This window comes from Falco cherrug, chromosome 1 (genome assembly GCF_023634085.1).
Source record: "Falco cherrug isolate bFalChe1 chromosome 1, bFalChe1.pri, whole genome shotgun sequence".
Classification (NCBI taxonomy): Eukaryota; Metazoa; Chordata; class Aves; order Falconiformes; family Falconidae; genus Falco; species Falco cherrug.
This window is the reverse complement of record NC_073697.1, coordinates 114,450,999-114,463,584: the sequence shown is the minus strand read 5'-3', so window position 1 is coordinate 114,463,584 and position 12,586 is coordinate 114,450,999. Positions and strand designations below refer to the sequence as shown.

The window sequence follows — 12,586 nt, the reverse complement described above, 5'->3', positions numbered from 1 at the left end:
AGACACATTTTTTAGATATTCTGATAATGAAACACCCCATTTTCACTTTGGGGGAAAAAAAGGCATCAGTAAAATAGTTTCTCTGAGCTCCAGTGCCTGGCTGGGAACAGCCACATTAAACTGCCCAGCCACCAGCTTTCTGCCGCTCCTCCTGCTAATGCCCTTGTTTTCAAGTCCTGCTGTAACAAACAGTACTTTAAAGACAAGACACCAAGGGACCCCTGAAGCCAAAGCCCATAATAAGGCTTTTAAACCTGTAAGGTAGGTCAATTTTTAAGCTTAATTGCCTTGACAGCATCTCTAATAAAGCAGACCTTTCTATTTAAAAGATAAAAAGGGGAAAAAAAGGAGGGGGAAAAAAAAAGTTGCTGTGAGTTATTCACAGTCCCTGCTCTGCTTCAGGAGGATTTATACAATATCTTTAAAAAAACCCAGAGAGGTGAGTTGGAGATTAAACCAGCACGCCTCTTGGTGGGAAGGAATAACTTTGCTCCAGAACGACTGCACGCTTTTAATGCAAGCGGGATGTCAGCGCCTTGTTTTATCATCTGAGACAAATTTAAGTCTTCAGCCTCCCAGCAGCCGAGGCTAATTGCAGCGGTCGGGATGCTCCGTGGGAGGGGACCTCAGGGTGGGGTCCCTGGACCCGCAAAGATGGGTGGCAGCTTTAGCTACCCTGTGGACCCATAAGAGAGAGTTTCTCTGACTATACATGGTGTCACGCTGGAATGGAGAAGAGAAAGCAGCTGCCCCGGGATGCCTGGCCATGGCAGCCTGGCCGCACAGGCAGCTGTCGGACCGCGCTGGCGTGTGGGCACCCTCCTTCCAGCTCTGCTTCCCCTGCCCTCCATCAGCTGTTCAGCAACTGAAGGAATGTTAATTAAGGGAGGGAGGTAGCATGTGTTGTGACCGTACCACAGCTGCATCGACATGAAGAGTGGGAACGGGGAGAAAAGCCGAGACGGGAGCTTGTCTTTGGGCAAAACAGGAATCGGCACAGCAGTGGCACGCACTGGGCGAGCACCTGGTGCTGGGAACGGCAGGTCCCCACACCCGTTCCTCCTGCATGGTGCCTATCACACCACCAAATCCTTTCCTAAAACCTTTTTTCTTCTTTTCTTTTTAACCAGACATTATCGTTAAGCATCTAAACAACCTGGTCCACATCCAGTCGACACTGCAGCACAGCACAGCTGCTCAGGAGCCAGCAGAGTCCTTTCCCCCACCCTTTAATCCTCCATCATTTTTAAATTTTTTTAGTAGCATGGCAGCACCAGACTTCACTATTTTCTTTATCCTTTCTGGAAAAACTGAAAATCTCTTTTTGTCTCCTGAAACAGAGAGCAGCAGCTCCCGGCCACCCACCTGCAGTGTTGCCATCTCTTCAGCTCAGATGGTGGAGGGTCAAGCACTAACAGCTGGCCCGGCAGCACAGCAGCAGGGATGTAATTATTTTTAATTTAATTTTAATGGAGATATGGGAATGAATGTGCAAAACAACAACTGTTTTCGTAAGTTGGGTTTGTTTGGTCTTTGCAAACTCATAGAGAAAATCAGCACAAGGTGAATCACTGCGGCAATCACTGGGGCAATAAGCTGTGAGACCTAGGCAGATGGCATGGCCACATCAGCTGAATAAAGTCCCCAAACTGTGACAGACACCAGCCTCTGCAGCCTCTAATGCAGGAAAAAGCAAGAATGACACCTCTCTGGCCACCATCACCCCAGTCCCCCCCAGCACCACGAACCCCAGACACCCACAGCCTGATGCAGAGCCCCAGTTTCACAGCACATCACCATCCTCACGAGGGGACGGCTCATCCCAAGCGAAGCAAATTGCACGCAAAACGGCTATCAGCACTTTCCTCCCCTCCAGGAAAATTGACTTTAATAATTTGGACAACTTGAAAGGCTCCTGCCACAGGGCAGGAGGTAAATATTCATGAGGGAGCTTTTCCAGGGCAGGCGCAGCGGGAGCGCTGCCTTCCCAGGGGGTCCCTGCATCCCCCTCCTTCCTTACATCCCTTCATCCTTCACAGAGGCAACTCCTGGCGCTCCTCCTATTGATTTGCTCAATCCAAATGATAATGATAAACAGTGAAATGTGGGAACAGCAGGTGCACAGGTCTGCAACTCTCCGGGTACATGCATAGAGATGCTCTCCGGGTTTATCCTTGCTTCATGCCAGGTCCCAGCAGTGCCGTGCATCTCCAGCAACCTCACCCTCCTGCTCCCAAACCTCATCTCCCTTATCTTAGCTTCCCCTTGCTCTGGCTCTGCCCGGAGGATTCCCGGGGGATCCCTCAAAGGCACAGCTCTGCCCTAGGGAAGCACCTACCACACTTGGTACCAAAGTAAGGTGGGAGCACGCATGCCCCCGAAGATGCAGGAGAGGAAGATTTCTGCCTTGCACATGCAAATAATTTCAAAGGGGAACCAAGGAAGGAAAAGCAACCAATGCTTGAAAGGGAGAGCCAGGCACCAGCAACCACTGCTGACACCTATCCCTGCAAACCCAGTAGTGGGGACATAGCCCCACCACCACCTCCGAGCCGTACCTGGGTCCTCACGATAGTTTTGATAGCAGCTTCAAACTCTTCGGAGTTATTGTAGTCGACAGTCCACACGTGCGGCTTCCCGATGAAGTCTTCAGCATATGGGTGTTGGGAGGACACCTAAAACACAGTAGCGGGAGCTGGTTTTTGCAATCCCTGCCAGAACGGCTGCTGTGTACCGCTCACAGCCATGATGGCAGAGAGAAGCAGCAGGCTCTGGCGCAGACACACAGTTGGGTTTTAACCCATTGCACATAGGGACATGCTGGAAAAAGCCTGCCTCTGAAGCCAGCTGCCCCCCAGCCTCAGGCTGATGCTCTAAAATTCCTGCTGGGTTGGGATGCTCCATTCCCATCAACACTGAAATCGCCTCCATAGCCCTGAATATCTCTGCCTTTGTAATACAGGTACAATGTAACCTTGACCCGAGCCATCTGCAGGTCTGGAGTGGCAAAAATAGACCAAACCAGCAAGGTCTGTGAAGGCACCATGTCTCCCAGGTTTGCTAAATCCAGAAACAAGGCAGACAGAAAATCCATCACCACTGAAAGCCAGGAAAGTCTGGCACCAGGAGAAAGCGGCGCTGGAAGCTGTATCACCCTGATGCCACAGGCAGCCCTACGCACTGATACTCACAGCCACCCGCCCCTCACCAGGCAATTTTTGGGGATCTACTTCTTTGATTTCAGCCCCAGAGCTGCCTTTTCAGCCCCACGCTGCTGCAAGGCAGCCAGAGCCCAGATCTCCTCTCAGGAAGGGAAAAGAGAGGATGCTGAGCAGAGGAGGTGTTTCGGGGGCACTGTGAAGCAGTGCAGAGGGGCCTGAAAACCTGCCAGCTGGAGGAGGAGAGCAGTGCATGCTCTGTATTTTATGCTCCAGCTTGCTCTCCTTTCCTATTTTTTTCCTCAACTGGTTTTGATCACCTCCCTCCCCCTGGTGTATAAACACCCTGGGGCATTTCCCAGCCCTCACTCCGGCCTCCAAAGCACAATCACAGCACCCACCCAGGATGGGTGCTAACACTGGCAGCTGATTAGGGGGGTGCATGGGACAGACATGGGGGTCTAGGACAGGCTAGTGCCCCCCACCCCATGATGGGTGCCACTGAGCTGGGCTGTGGCAGGGCTGAGCCGCAGAGTCCCCCAGCAAAGCCCTTCTCAGCAGGAGTGAGTGTTGCACTCCATTATCCACTCTATTAATAATAAAAGAGGCTATTTTCTCAACCCTTTAACTTTTAAAGAGTTCCTACTTCACTTAGATTGAATTCCCAGTGACAGGCAAGCCTGGGAGGGATTTTGCCCCCCTGCACACCACAGAGGCCCTGGTGTCCCTCTGGGTGTACAAAAGGATGAACAGGGGAGCATCACCCCAGTTTGGGAGCAGGGTATGGGGGGTGCATGGATCTGGGCTGATGGGGAAGAAGCTGGGGGTTTTGGTCTGCAAAAGTCTCCTGCACCACCTTCTCTTTTGCAACCTCAAACCCACAGCAAGTCCCCTTGCATCCAAGCGCTCCAGGTGGAAACGATGAGAGGATGGAAGAGGGGACCCCGTCTGTAGGTACCCACGCTTCTGCATTTGGAGGGGATTTCACACAAAAAACCCAAAAAACTCTCCATTTAGCTACTGCTCCACCCGGGCTGTCCCGAACCCTGGTGTAAAGGGAGTGGCTCCATCCAGGCCATCCACTCGCCTCCTGCCAGACTTGCCTCTCTCGATGTTGGCTTCCCACGGAAGAACTCGTGGTTGAGGGAGCTGTGCGGGGGGTTGAAACGTGCCTGCAGGAAAACGCAGCCGTTGGCGATGGCCTCCAGCGGGGCAGGACCCTCGTAGGGGAACCCAAAGCCAATGAAGAGCTACAAGGGAGAAGCCCGTGAGCTGGTGAGTGAACGTGGCCAAGCCCATACGAAAGTCTCCCAAATAACCCACCAGCATCGCTCTCTGCCGCGCTGGCCCTGCACACCGAGCCTCTAAGGCAACTCCTTGCAGTTCAACACCCCATAGCTTAAATGTGCTAAAACCTCCCCCTGCTCCATGGCTCACAGCCCACCCCTGCAAAGCAACGGGGTGTTCAGGAGCTGCAGGTTCCCGCATGGTGCCTACGACCACCATACTGGCCCTGTATGGAGAAATACTGCTTTGCCAAAGCCATTTGGGCTGGTGAATCAAAAACGTCCCCCCCAGACACCAGCTGAAGGTGACTGGGATGTGCCTGCACCCCGCACACTCCCTCTGCAAATCCCATTTATTTTTATCATAGCTGTGGAGGGAAGGGGGGACCCACCCTGCTCAGCAATAAATGAATTAATGAGGAAACTTTGTGCTCCATCTGCGGGCAGTCTGCAAGGAGAAACTCATCAGACACATCTTGATTTGAAATTATGTGCTCTGCTCTACTCCTGGCTAATTAGCCCTGCTGATAGCGCCTGCCAGCCTGGGAGGAGTGCAGATAACCGCCTCTCCCCACTCCCCACCTCCTTCTTTAATTATGTTTGAGTCCTCACTGCTGGCTGGTTAGCAGAGGCCGGGGTCTGCTGACGCCCCGTCTGGCCCTCACCTACCTTCGCCTTTCTCAGCAGCTGCTGGAACTCGTGCTGCGGCAGCAGCCCATGGTTCTTCACGAATGCTGGGACCTCGGGCGGCCGCTGCGTCTCATAATAAACTGTACCATGGATCTCCATGTACTTGTTGAGGATGGTCAGGAACTTTTCCTTGCCCTGGGGACGAAGGCATGGGTGTGAACAGCACCAGGAGATGCAGCTGCCCGCAACCCCCCCCCCACCCCCTGCTCCCCAAACCCGCATCCCCCTCTCCACATCCCTCGGACACATGTCCTGGACCACCCCAGGCTCCCAGTGAGCCTGGATGACGGTGGGATCCACCACCCTGCACATCAACACCTCAAGCCTCTGCCTTGCCTGCTGTCTCTGCAGGCAACTTCCACTCTGGAGCTGATGAATTAAAGGTTTCAAGAGGTTCAGAGGGAAGTTTCCAAAGACCAGAGCTTGCTAAAGGCCTCTTATTCCAGGTAACAAGTCCCCAGGATTTTCTCACTTAAATTTAATCCTGTTTCACTACTTGGAAAATTAAGGGGGTCATCAGTTTTCTTCTTTTGGAAGCTTTCCTCCTTTTGCTCTCCAAAGAAGCCTTTTATTTTAACAATTCCTCTACTGCAGAATTTTTTGCTTGGAAAAACCACAAAGGGACCATCCTTTGGATACTGCATTTTTAGCTTGTTCCAGTGCTGCAATAGGCCCTGAAAGAGCAAAGACTGGGAGGGAGTAAGGAGGTATAAATGGGGAATTTGAAAAAACTCCCTATGTTACCTTAAAGCCTCTCGGAACACTGTATTTCTTCCCTCTGCCATGTATCCCTGGACTTCTCTAAGGCTAAACCCAAGTGCTTTTGGTGGGATTGAGGCTGCAGGGTGAAACCCTGGCCACAGTGCCACTAACACCCAAATCAGCACGGTTTTGACATCAATTCCCTAATACAACGGGCTTGGGGAGATGGGAGCGAAACACAGTTTATAGTTCCTGCGTAGCGCCTGGCACCACCGAGCATCACCTGGGGGGACCGATCCCCCTGCACGGTGGTGGGGCTGGCATGGGAGGCCCCCGCCACCACTGCATCTGGGCACCGTGAGTTGCTTTGACCCATGGAAGCTGGGGAACAGCCTGATGAAAACAGCTTTTCCCAGCTTATTAAAACTTCAGGTCCTGTTGCGAGCCAGAGGTGAGAGGTTCAGAGGGGTGGGAAATGAGAAATATGGGAAGGTAGGTTTAATGAAATGTTTCTAAATGTCAAAAAAGGATCCTGCTCTGGAGACAGCACTTGATCCAAGGCTTGTAAATAAACACCCAGCTCCAGAATACGGAGGTGTTCTCTTCCTTCCTAGACCTCAAAATCACTCAAGATGAGGAAAAGCCCCTCTTCCCCCTTGTTTTATTACATGGGGTGGCACAAGACGTGAAGAAATGCCCAGGCAGCCTGGTCTTGAGGAACAGCCACTAGCAAGAAACAGCCCTAGCCCCTTCACCCGGTAATAAATTACCTCAAATATGCAGTTTTTGGGAAACTGATGATATTTGTGAATTCTGGCTAAAAGGAACAAACATTCATAGTACTAAGGACGGAGGGAAATGTGCGTTCTGAGGTTTTAACTCTCTTTAGTGCCTTCCCAAATTAACCTATGTTCAGCTGAAACTTCTGAGTAAGAAAGGGCATGGGAATGATAGAAAAAGAAGACAAGATGTGGCATTTCCCCTAAAATGAGATGTTGTGGGGTTTCAGTAGGTCTTTCAGAGAGCCCCTGGCTAGGCAGATGCTGGAGGGATTTGCTGTCAGACATGGGAGGTGATGAAAAAGCCACAAACACCAGTGAACAGGAGATGGCATGGCTGGATTCTGGCCCACCGCAGGCATTCCTGTGAAGGCAGAGCCGCTAACCAGGGAAGGTGGGGATGGAGAGGAGATACAGCCCTGGCTGCACCAACCCACAAGATCCTGGCAGCTCGGGAGGACTGAGCCTGTGATGAGTCACAGCCGACTCCGGCAAAACATTTTCTCTCATGAGAAGATGCACAGAGGTAAAGCCCAGCAGCAGCTGGTGCGGTACAGTACCTGCAACTGGAACAGCCCCAGGCGGTGCACAAAGGGAAAAAAAAATAAATCAAGAGACAGTGAGAATTAGCTCCTTTTTTCAAGCCCTGGAAGGAAAAGCCGCTGGCTAGCTCTGGATAAGATGGCGGGGGGAGTATACACATCCCCTGGCTGCTACAAGAGATGCAGGGGAGATGTTTCAGGGGGGGTATTGCCCCCATGCAGCTGCCCACCCCTCTCCCTGAGGCGCTACAGGTGGGGGCAGGCAGGGGACAGCACAACCCCTTTCACAGGGCACTTGAAAGCAGAGAGAAACCAACTCCCATCGTATCACAGGAAATCATCTAATCATTATAATTAATTAGATACAATCATTGCTATGAAATCCTCAGTCTAAGCAGCCTGTGGGGAGGAAGCATCACCTAGAGCAAAGAGCAGGGGCCGGGGTCTCACCACCCTCTACCCCGTTTGCTCAGAGGCACTGGACATGTCACATCATGGCAGCAGCCTCAGCTTCCCCTCTATGAACAGGGCAAGGATGCTTCTCTGCAAACGCACTGAGATCTGCACCGTAAAAACTGGGGTAAGAGCCTCACAGCTCTGCCCAGGACTGCCCCTGCCCACCCGGGGGCTCCCCGCAGTGCCGAGGACACCCACCTTCCAGATGCTGGCCTCCTTCCCGTACACCACCGCCATGCTGCTCACTTTGTTGGATTTGATGAATTGCCTCTCTGTCTTGTTGAGCTCCTCCGACACGAAGCCCATGAAGGAGTTGTCGGGGGTGTGAGCTGCGGACACCAAGGGGAGAAGACACGTGGCTGGACAGATGTTTTCTGGAACCTCAGCAGGGTTGAGGCTGCAGCCCCACTGCAGCACGGGGGCTGAGATGAGCCCAGCTCCAGATCCTTGCTGGAGCTTGGAGGAAAAATGACATGAATCCCTATACAAGCAGCTCATAAAATACAGGCTTTGGAACTCGCTCAAGCTACTCTTTAAAAAGTAAAGCATTTTTAAGGCTCTAAATGGGCTTTATCCGGCCAGGAAAAAGCAGCCTTTGAGTCACCCAGCGCCCAGTGGGTCACCAAGCTCCTTTCAGACAAGCACATCTCCTTTTCCAAGCCACATGCCGAATCAGTGAGCTGCCTCTCACCTTCAGAACCCCAGCTGAAATAAAACCAGGCTTTGCAACCAAAACCACCCCACGACTCCCCTCCCAGGGGCTGGAAGCTCCTGGCTGTGCCCTGTGTTCGGCCCTGACTGGGCTGGAGCCAGCAACCCATCGCAGAGGAGGGAGGGTCTCCCTCCTTGGATCATTTCTATAGCCCAGAAAATGGCCAAACAGATTTGGGAGCTCCTTGCAGGCAGCGAGCAGGCAGGGGAAGCAGGAGCAGAGCCAGGGAGGATGGCACTGCCTGTGCATCACCTCCCGAAGGAGGTCAGACCAGCTTCTGCGGTGCCTCTGAGCCCCTGAAACTGCACCGCTGTGCCCCCATCCCCCACTCACGGAACATGGTCATGAACTGGGTGGGCTGCAGGTTCCAGTAGCCCCAGTTGGTGCGGTAGCCACGCAGCGTGGCGTACTCCTCGTGATTGTACGCTGGCTCTGTCCCAAAGGTATCGATGACCCGGACACGGCACCTGGGAGAGGAGACAGGACACGAGGACCTTGGTTTGAGAAAGTCCCACTGTCAGGGACATCTGGTGTCCCCAGGCAGCTCATCCTTTGCCTGTTCCCTGAGCAGAGCATGCAGGAACATCCCAGGCAGCTCTTCCTGACCCACCGCTCCCCCCTGTAACTAGCAATTCCCCCTCGCAGGCCTTTCATCTCCCTGACCGTCTGGAGAATGATGCATCTCCTGAAGACTTGTTAATGCTTTTCCCAATATCCCGGGAATGCTGAGGCAGGCATTACCAGCACAAGACTGAGGAGAGAAGGGGAGCATCAAGCAAGAGAAGAGCAAAACAAGCGGAATGCGAGAGCAAATGCATTTATAATAAAAGCAATAACACCGCTTGCCATTTTTCTCTCTAATAAAATTGTGTAGGATAGTGGAATAGATGGGAGAAAACATAATAAATAGCAGGACCATCAGCACTAAATTAAATCACATATTTTCCTGGCTGGTGATGTACCAGGGGATGATGACATTTGTCTTGATGCTGAAGGAGCCAGGGATGGGGCTTGTAAATACAGAAGGCTCGCGCTTTCCTCCGTGGTGTGGCCACCCCTGTCTGCACGCTGCAGGCACAGTACTTGGAAGCACACACACAATGCAGGCACATGCAGGGTTTTGGTTGTTTTTTTCCCCCAATTCAATCTGTTCTAATGAAGTTTTATCTTAAACACGTGAGGCTCTGGAGCAAGCAGACCGCCTCGTGCTGCAGCAGCAGGGGACACAGAAAGGCATCAGCTGGCAAAGCCAGGCAAAAATCAAAGGTGCAATCAAAGGGTTCGACTCCTTGGATGTGGGGGCTATCCTTCGTGGTCATTAGCATTAGTCTTTGCTTGCTAATTAATGAAATTGAGAGTAGAGACAGGAGTGACTTTGCTTACCTGTATTTCTTAAAGGAGAGCCCCATGTGCTGCTTCATCTGTTGGAGGCCGTGGTAGTCAGTGTAAATCAGGTCGAAAGGCAAAGGATTGGTCAAGGGGCAGTTTCCCCGTCCCGGAGGCACCCCTAAGTGACTGGGGAGAAGCAGGAGGGATCAGACCCCCAGTCCCATGAAAGCCTTGCAACACAAACACTCCTTTCCCTGCCAGGTGTTGAACAGGGGCCATCAACCAGCTCCCTAGTTGACAGAGAGAGAGGCAAAGGATTGTCCTCTCCCCAGTCTTTATTTCCTGGGCCAAAATTCTGAGATTTTGGGGAGTCCTTGTCCCTCCCCACCTTTGCACCTGCTCCAGCCGAGTTCCTGCTCCTCCCGTGTGGATGATGAGGTTTGTGCACAGCATTCTCAGCCCGGCTCACCAGCATCTCATTCAACAACACACACTCCCCTGGACTTCTCTTGTGGCAGACACCAGATTTCATTTGCTTTCATTGCAATCACATTGGTGACAGACTCGTAAAGCCACCTCTTTCCCCTCCTCCCTGCCTGCAAGGCTCCCAGCTTAGCCTAAATCTCCCTGTTCCCAGCCCCATATCCCTCCCAGCCCCATGCACCATTTCTCTTACTCCAGTCCTTACAGGTACCCACCACATCCCCAAGCATCCTCAGCTTCTCTTTGACTCTGGCGGCGCCACCTGTCCTTGGATGTTGTGCGTGCTTCTTTAACATTTCTCACTTTTTGCCCCATTTATGAAACAGTTCAATAAAGCTGGGGCAGCGGGACCCTGGGTCTCAGTGGGTTTTCAGCTAGCTTCTTACAACAGTACTGGGTCCCTCTTCCCTCCTCCAGCAGATAAAATGCATTATGAAAATCCAGATAAACTAGGACTGCAATCTCTTTATCAAGATCATCAGTTACCTTGCTGCCAGGGTGATAGGTGATTAATCTGGCATGATACGAGGCTGGTAAACCTGAGGCATGTCTCCTTCCATTTTCAATTACCTCTGTGAACTGATGAATCCCTCTCTCCAAAGCTGTTCCACTAAGTGTACCATTGATGTCAGCCTGACAGCCCATCTGCTTGTCTGGACCATGTTTCCTCCTTCTCAGAAAAAAACCTGTGACACCTTCCAGCTTCAGCAGGCTTCTCAAATATCCTTGTTACATGTACTTGTGATTTCTGAGTGCCAGTTTGATCAGAAATACAAATGATCCACCCCTCACTTTCAATGCTCTTGCATTTTTTTCTTCCTCCTAAAGAAAATAATTTCTCATCCTCACCCTCATAATCCCACTCACACCCAAAGAGCAACAGCAACATCCTCACGGAAAACCAAAATGCTGAGCTGATTTGGTCCGCCCGGGCTCTGCCCCACTCCCACCAGTCACCTTGTTTCGTTCTCAGTCCTTCTAACAGGGCTGAGGAACTTCTGTTTTATTTTGCAAGTCTGAGCTCAGACAGTGTGAAATCTCACTCTCAGTTCCTGCCTGCCAAGATGTCTGTCTTTGTTTTCTTCTGGGCTCTTCACTTACTCCTAGCACCTATGTGGAAATAGGAATTTATCCCAGCCATCCCCCTAAGTGTTTTCCCTTTTCTAAGGAATAAAAGATCCAGCCAGATTTTACATTCTCAGGCTTTGAAGCTTTCCCTCTTTGTGACCTCTCTCACTGGTTCTCCCAGTTTCTCTGCATTTTCCCTTCCGAACCTGAGAATCCTCTTTCCAGCCCTACCTGGCTTTTATCTGTTGCTCAGCTGGAGCTCACATGGACCCACAGCCCAGGGGTCCATCCTCTGAGAAGCACTGCCAGAAGGTACTCACCCCTTCCACGACCTACGACAATGCACAGCGTTTCATCTGTGGATGTCGTGGTGGCTTGCAGAGGAAACTGCTGGCTCCCCCAGCTGGGTAACAGCCAAGTGATACAGTTATCACAAGCATATCACAATCTCTCCGATCTCTCACTGATCTTCACCAACATCATCAGAAGGGGTCATATGCAGCCAGTGAAATTGGTTAGCCGTTATAGATATGATAAAGGGCTCTTGGTCTCCTCCTGGCCACATCTTCCTCTTCTTCTCATATGGCTCGCAAGCCCTTGAGCGTTAGGCACCAAGATCCTTCTTCCAGTCCCATCCCAACCTGAGACCAGTGAAAGGTCATCCCAAAATCCTGACCATGACTGTGACTCCAGGGAGCAAGGAAACATAGAACCACATTGCTCGCCAAAGCCAGGCAAACCACAGATTTTTTAATTTAAGGCGAAGAGCTGCACTTGCAGCTGCTTCATTGCTCTTGTCACAAGGAATATAAGCATCAGCACAGGGCAGCCCGGCCGGGTCAGCCGCAGGGGAAACAGGTTGCAATTTTACCACTTTTCTGCACAATTTTACATGACATGGCTGATTGGGAAGATGGCAGGAATAGAAAGGCTCTCACTTCCAACAGCCACCTCAGTATGATAAAAAGGACAACAAGGAGACCCACCCCTCCTGGGAAGGCTGAAGGGGAAATTTTAAGCCAGTAAAAAACCCCAGAATTTTACAGAGATGCAATACTAAATATCGCATTTGCTCGCATACATGCTGTTCCTTCCTCTGTCATCAGCCAAATGGCAACGCTGATTTACACCAACCTGGCACTGCAGTGAAGCAACTCAACTGATCCATAAACCTTGTATTTATCTAAAAATCCCCAAACCCCTCTTCTTGCAGCACACCCCATCCTCTAGCTGGTACATATCGCACAAGCTGCTGCATCACAAAATCGTCCAACATTTTAAAAAGCCCTGGCCAAGCTTGACAAGGGGCTGCGGGAGACAGCAGGGAGTGTACCTCACACTGAAGCCTCCAACAAACTCTCCACCGGTTAGGCAGGGCAGG

At 51.5% G+C, this 12,586-nt stretch overlaps 1 protein-coding gene across 3 annotated transcripts in view; it reads right to left on the bottom strand.

Annotated features, from left to right (window-relative positions):
* The window catches only part of MGAT5B (alpha-1,6-mannosylglycoprotein 6-beta-N-acetylglucosaminyltransferase B), a 70,642-nt gene that overhangs the window by 8,099 nt on the left and 49,957 nt on the right, over nucleotides 1-12,586 (bottom strand). For 2 of the 3 annotated variants that reach the window (XM_055700828.1, XM_055700830.1), the window contains exons 9-14: nucleotides 9,709-9,840; nucleotides 8,659-8,792; nucleotides 7,806-7,942; nucleotides 5,114-5,269; nucleotides 4,262-4,408; nucleotides 2,559-2,675 (exon numbers count right to left, since the gene is read on the bottom strand). In XM_055700828.1, coding sequence (XP_055556803.1) covers nucleotides 2,559-2,675; nucleotides 4,262-4,408; nucleotides 5,114-5,269; nucleotides 7,806-7,942; nucleotides 8,659-8,792; nucleotides 9,709-9,840 — 823 coding nt within the window. The remainder of the gene's footprint in view (nucleotides 1-2,558; nucleotides 2,676-4,261; nucleotides 4,409-5,113; nucleotides 5,270-7,805; nucleotides 7,943-8,658; nucleotides 8,793-9,708; nucleotides 9,841-12,586) is intronic. The other variant, XM_055700829.1, reaches the window with a different exon arrangement.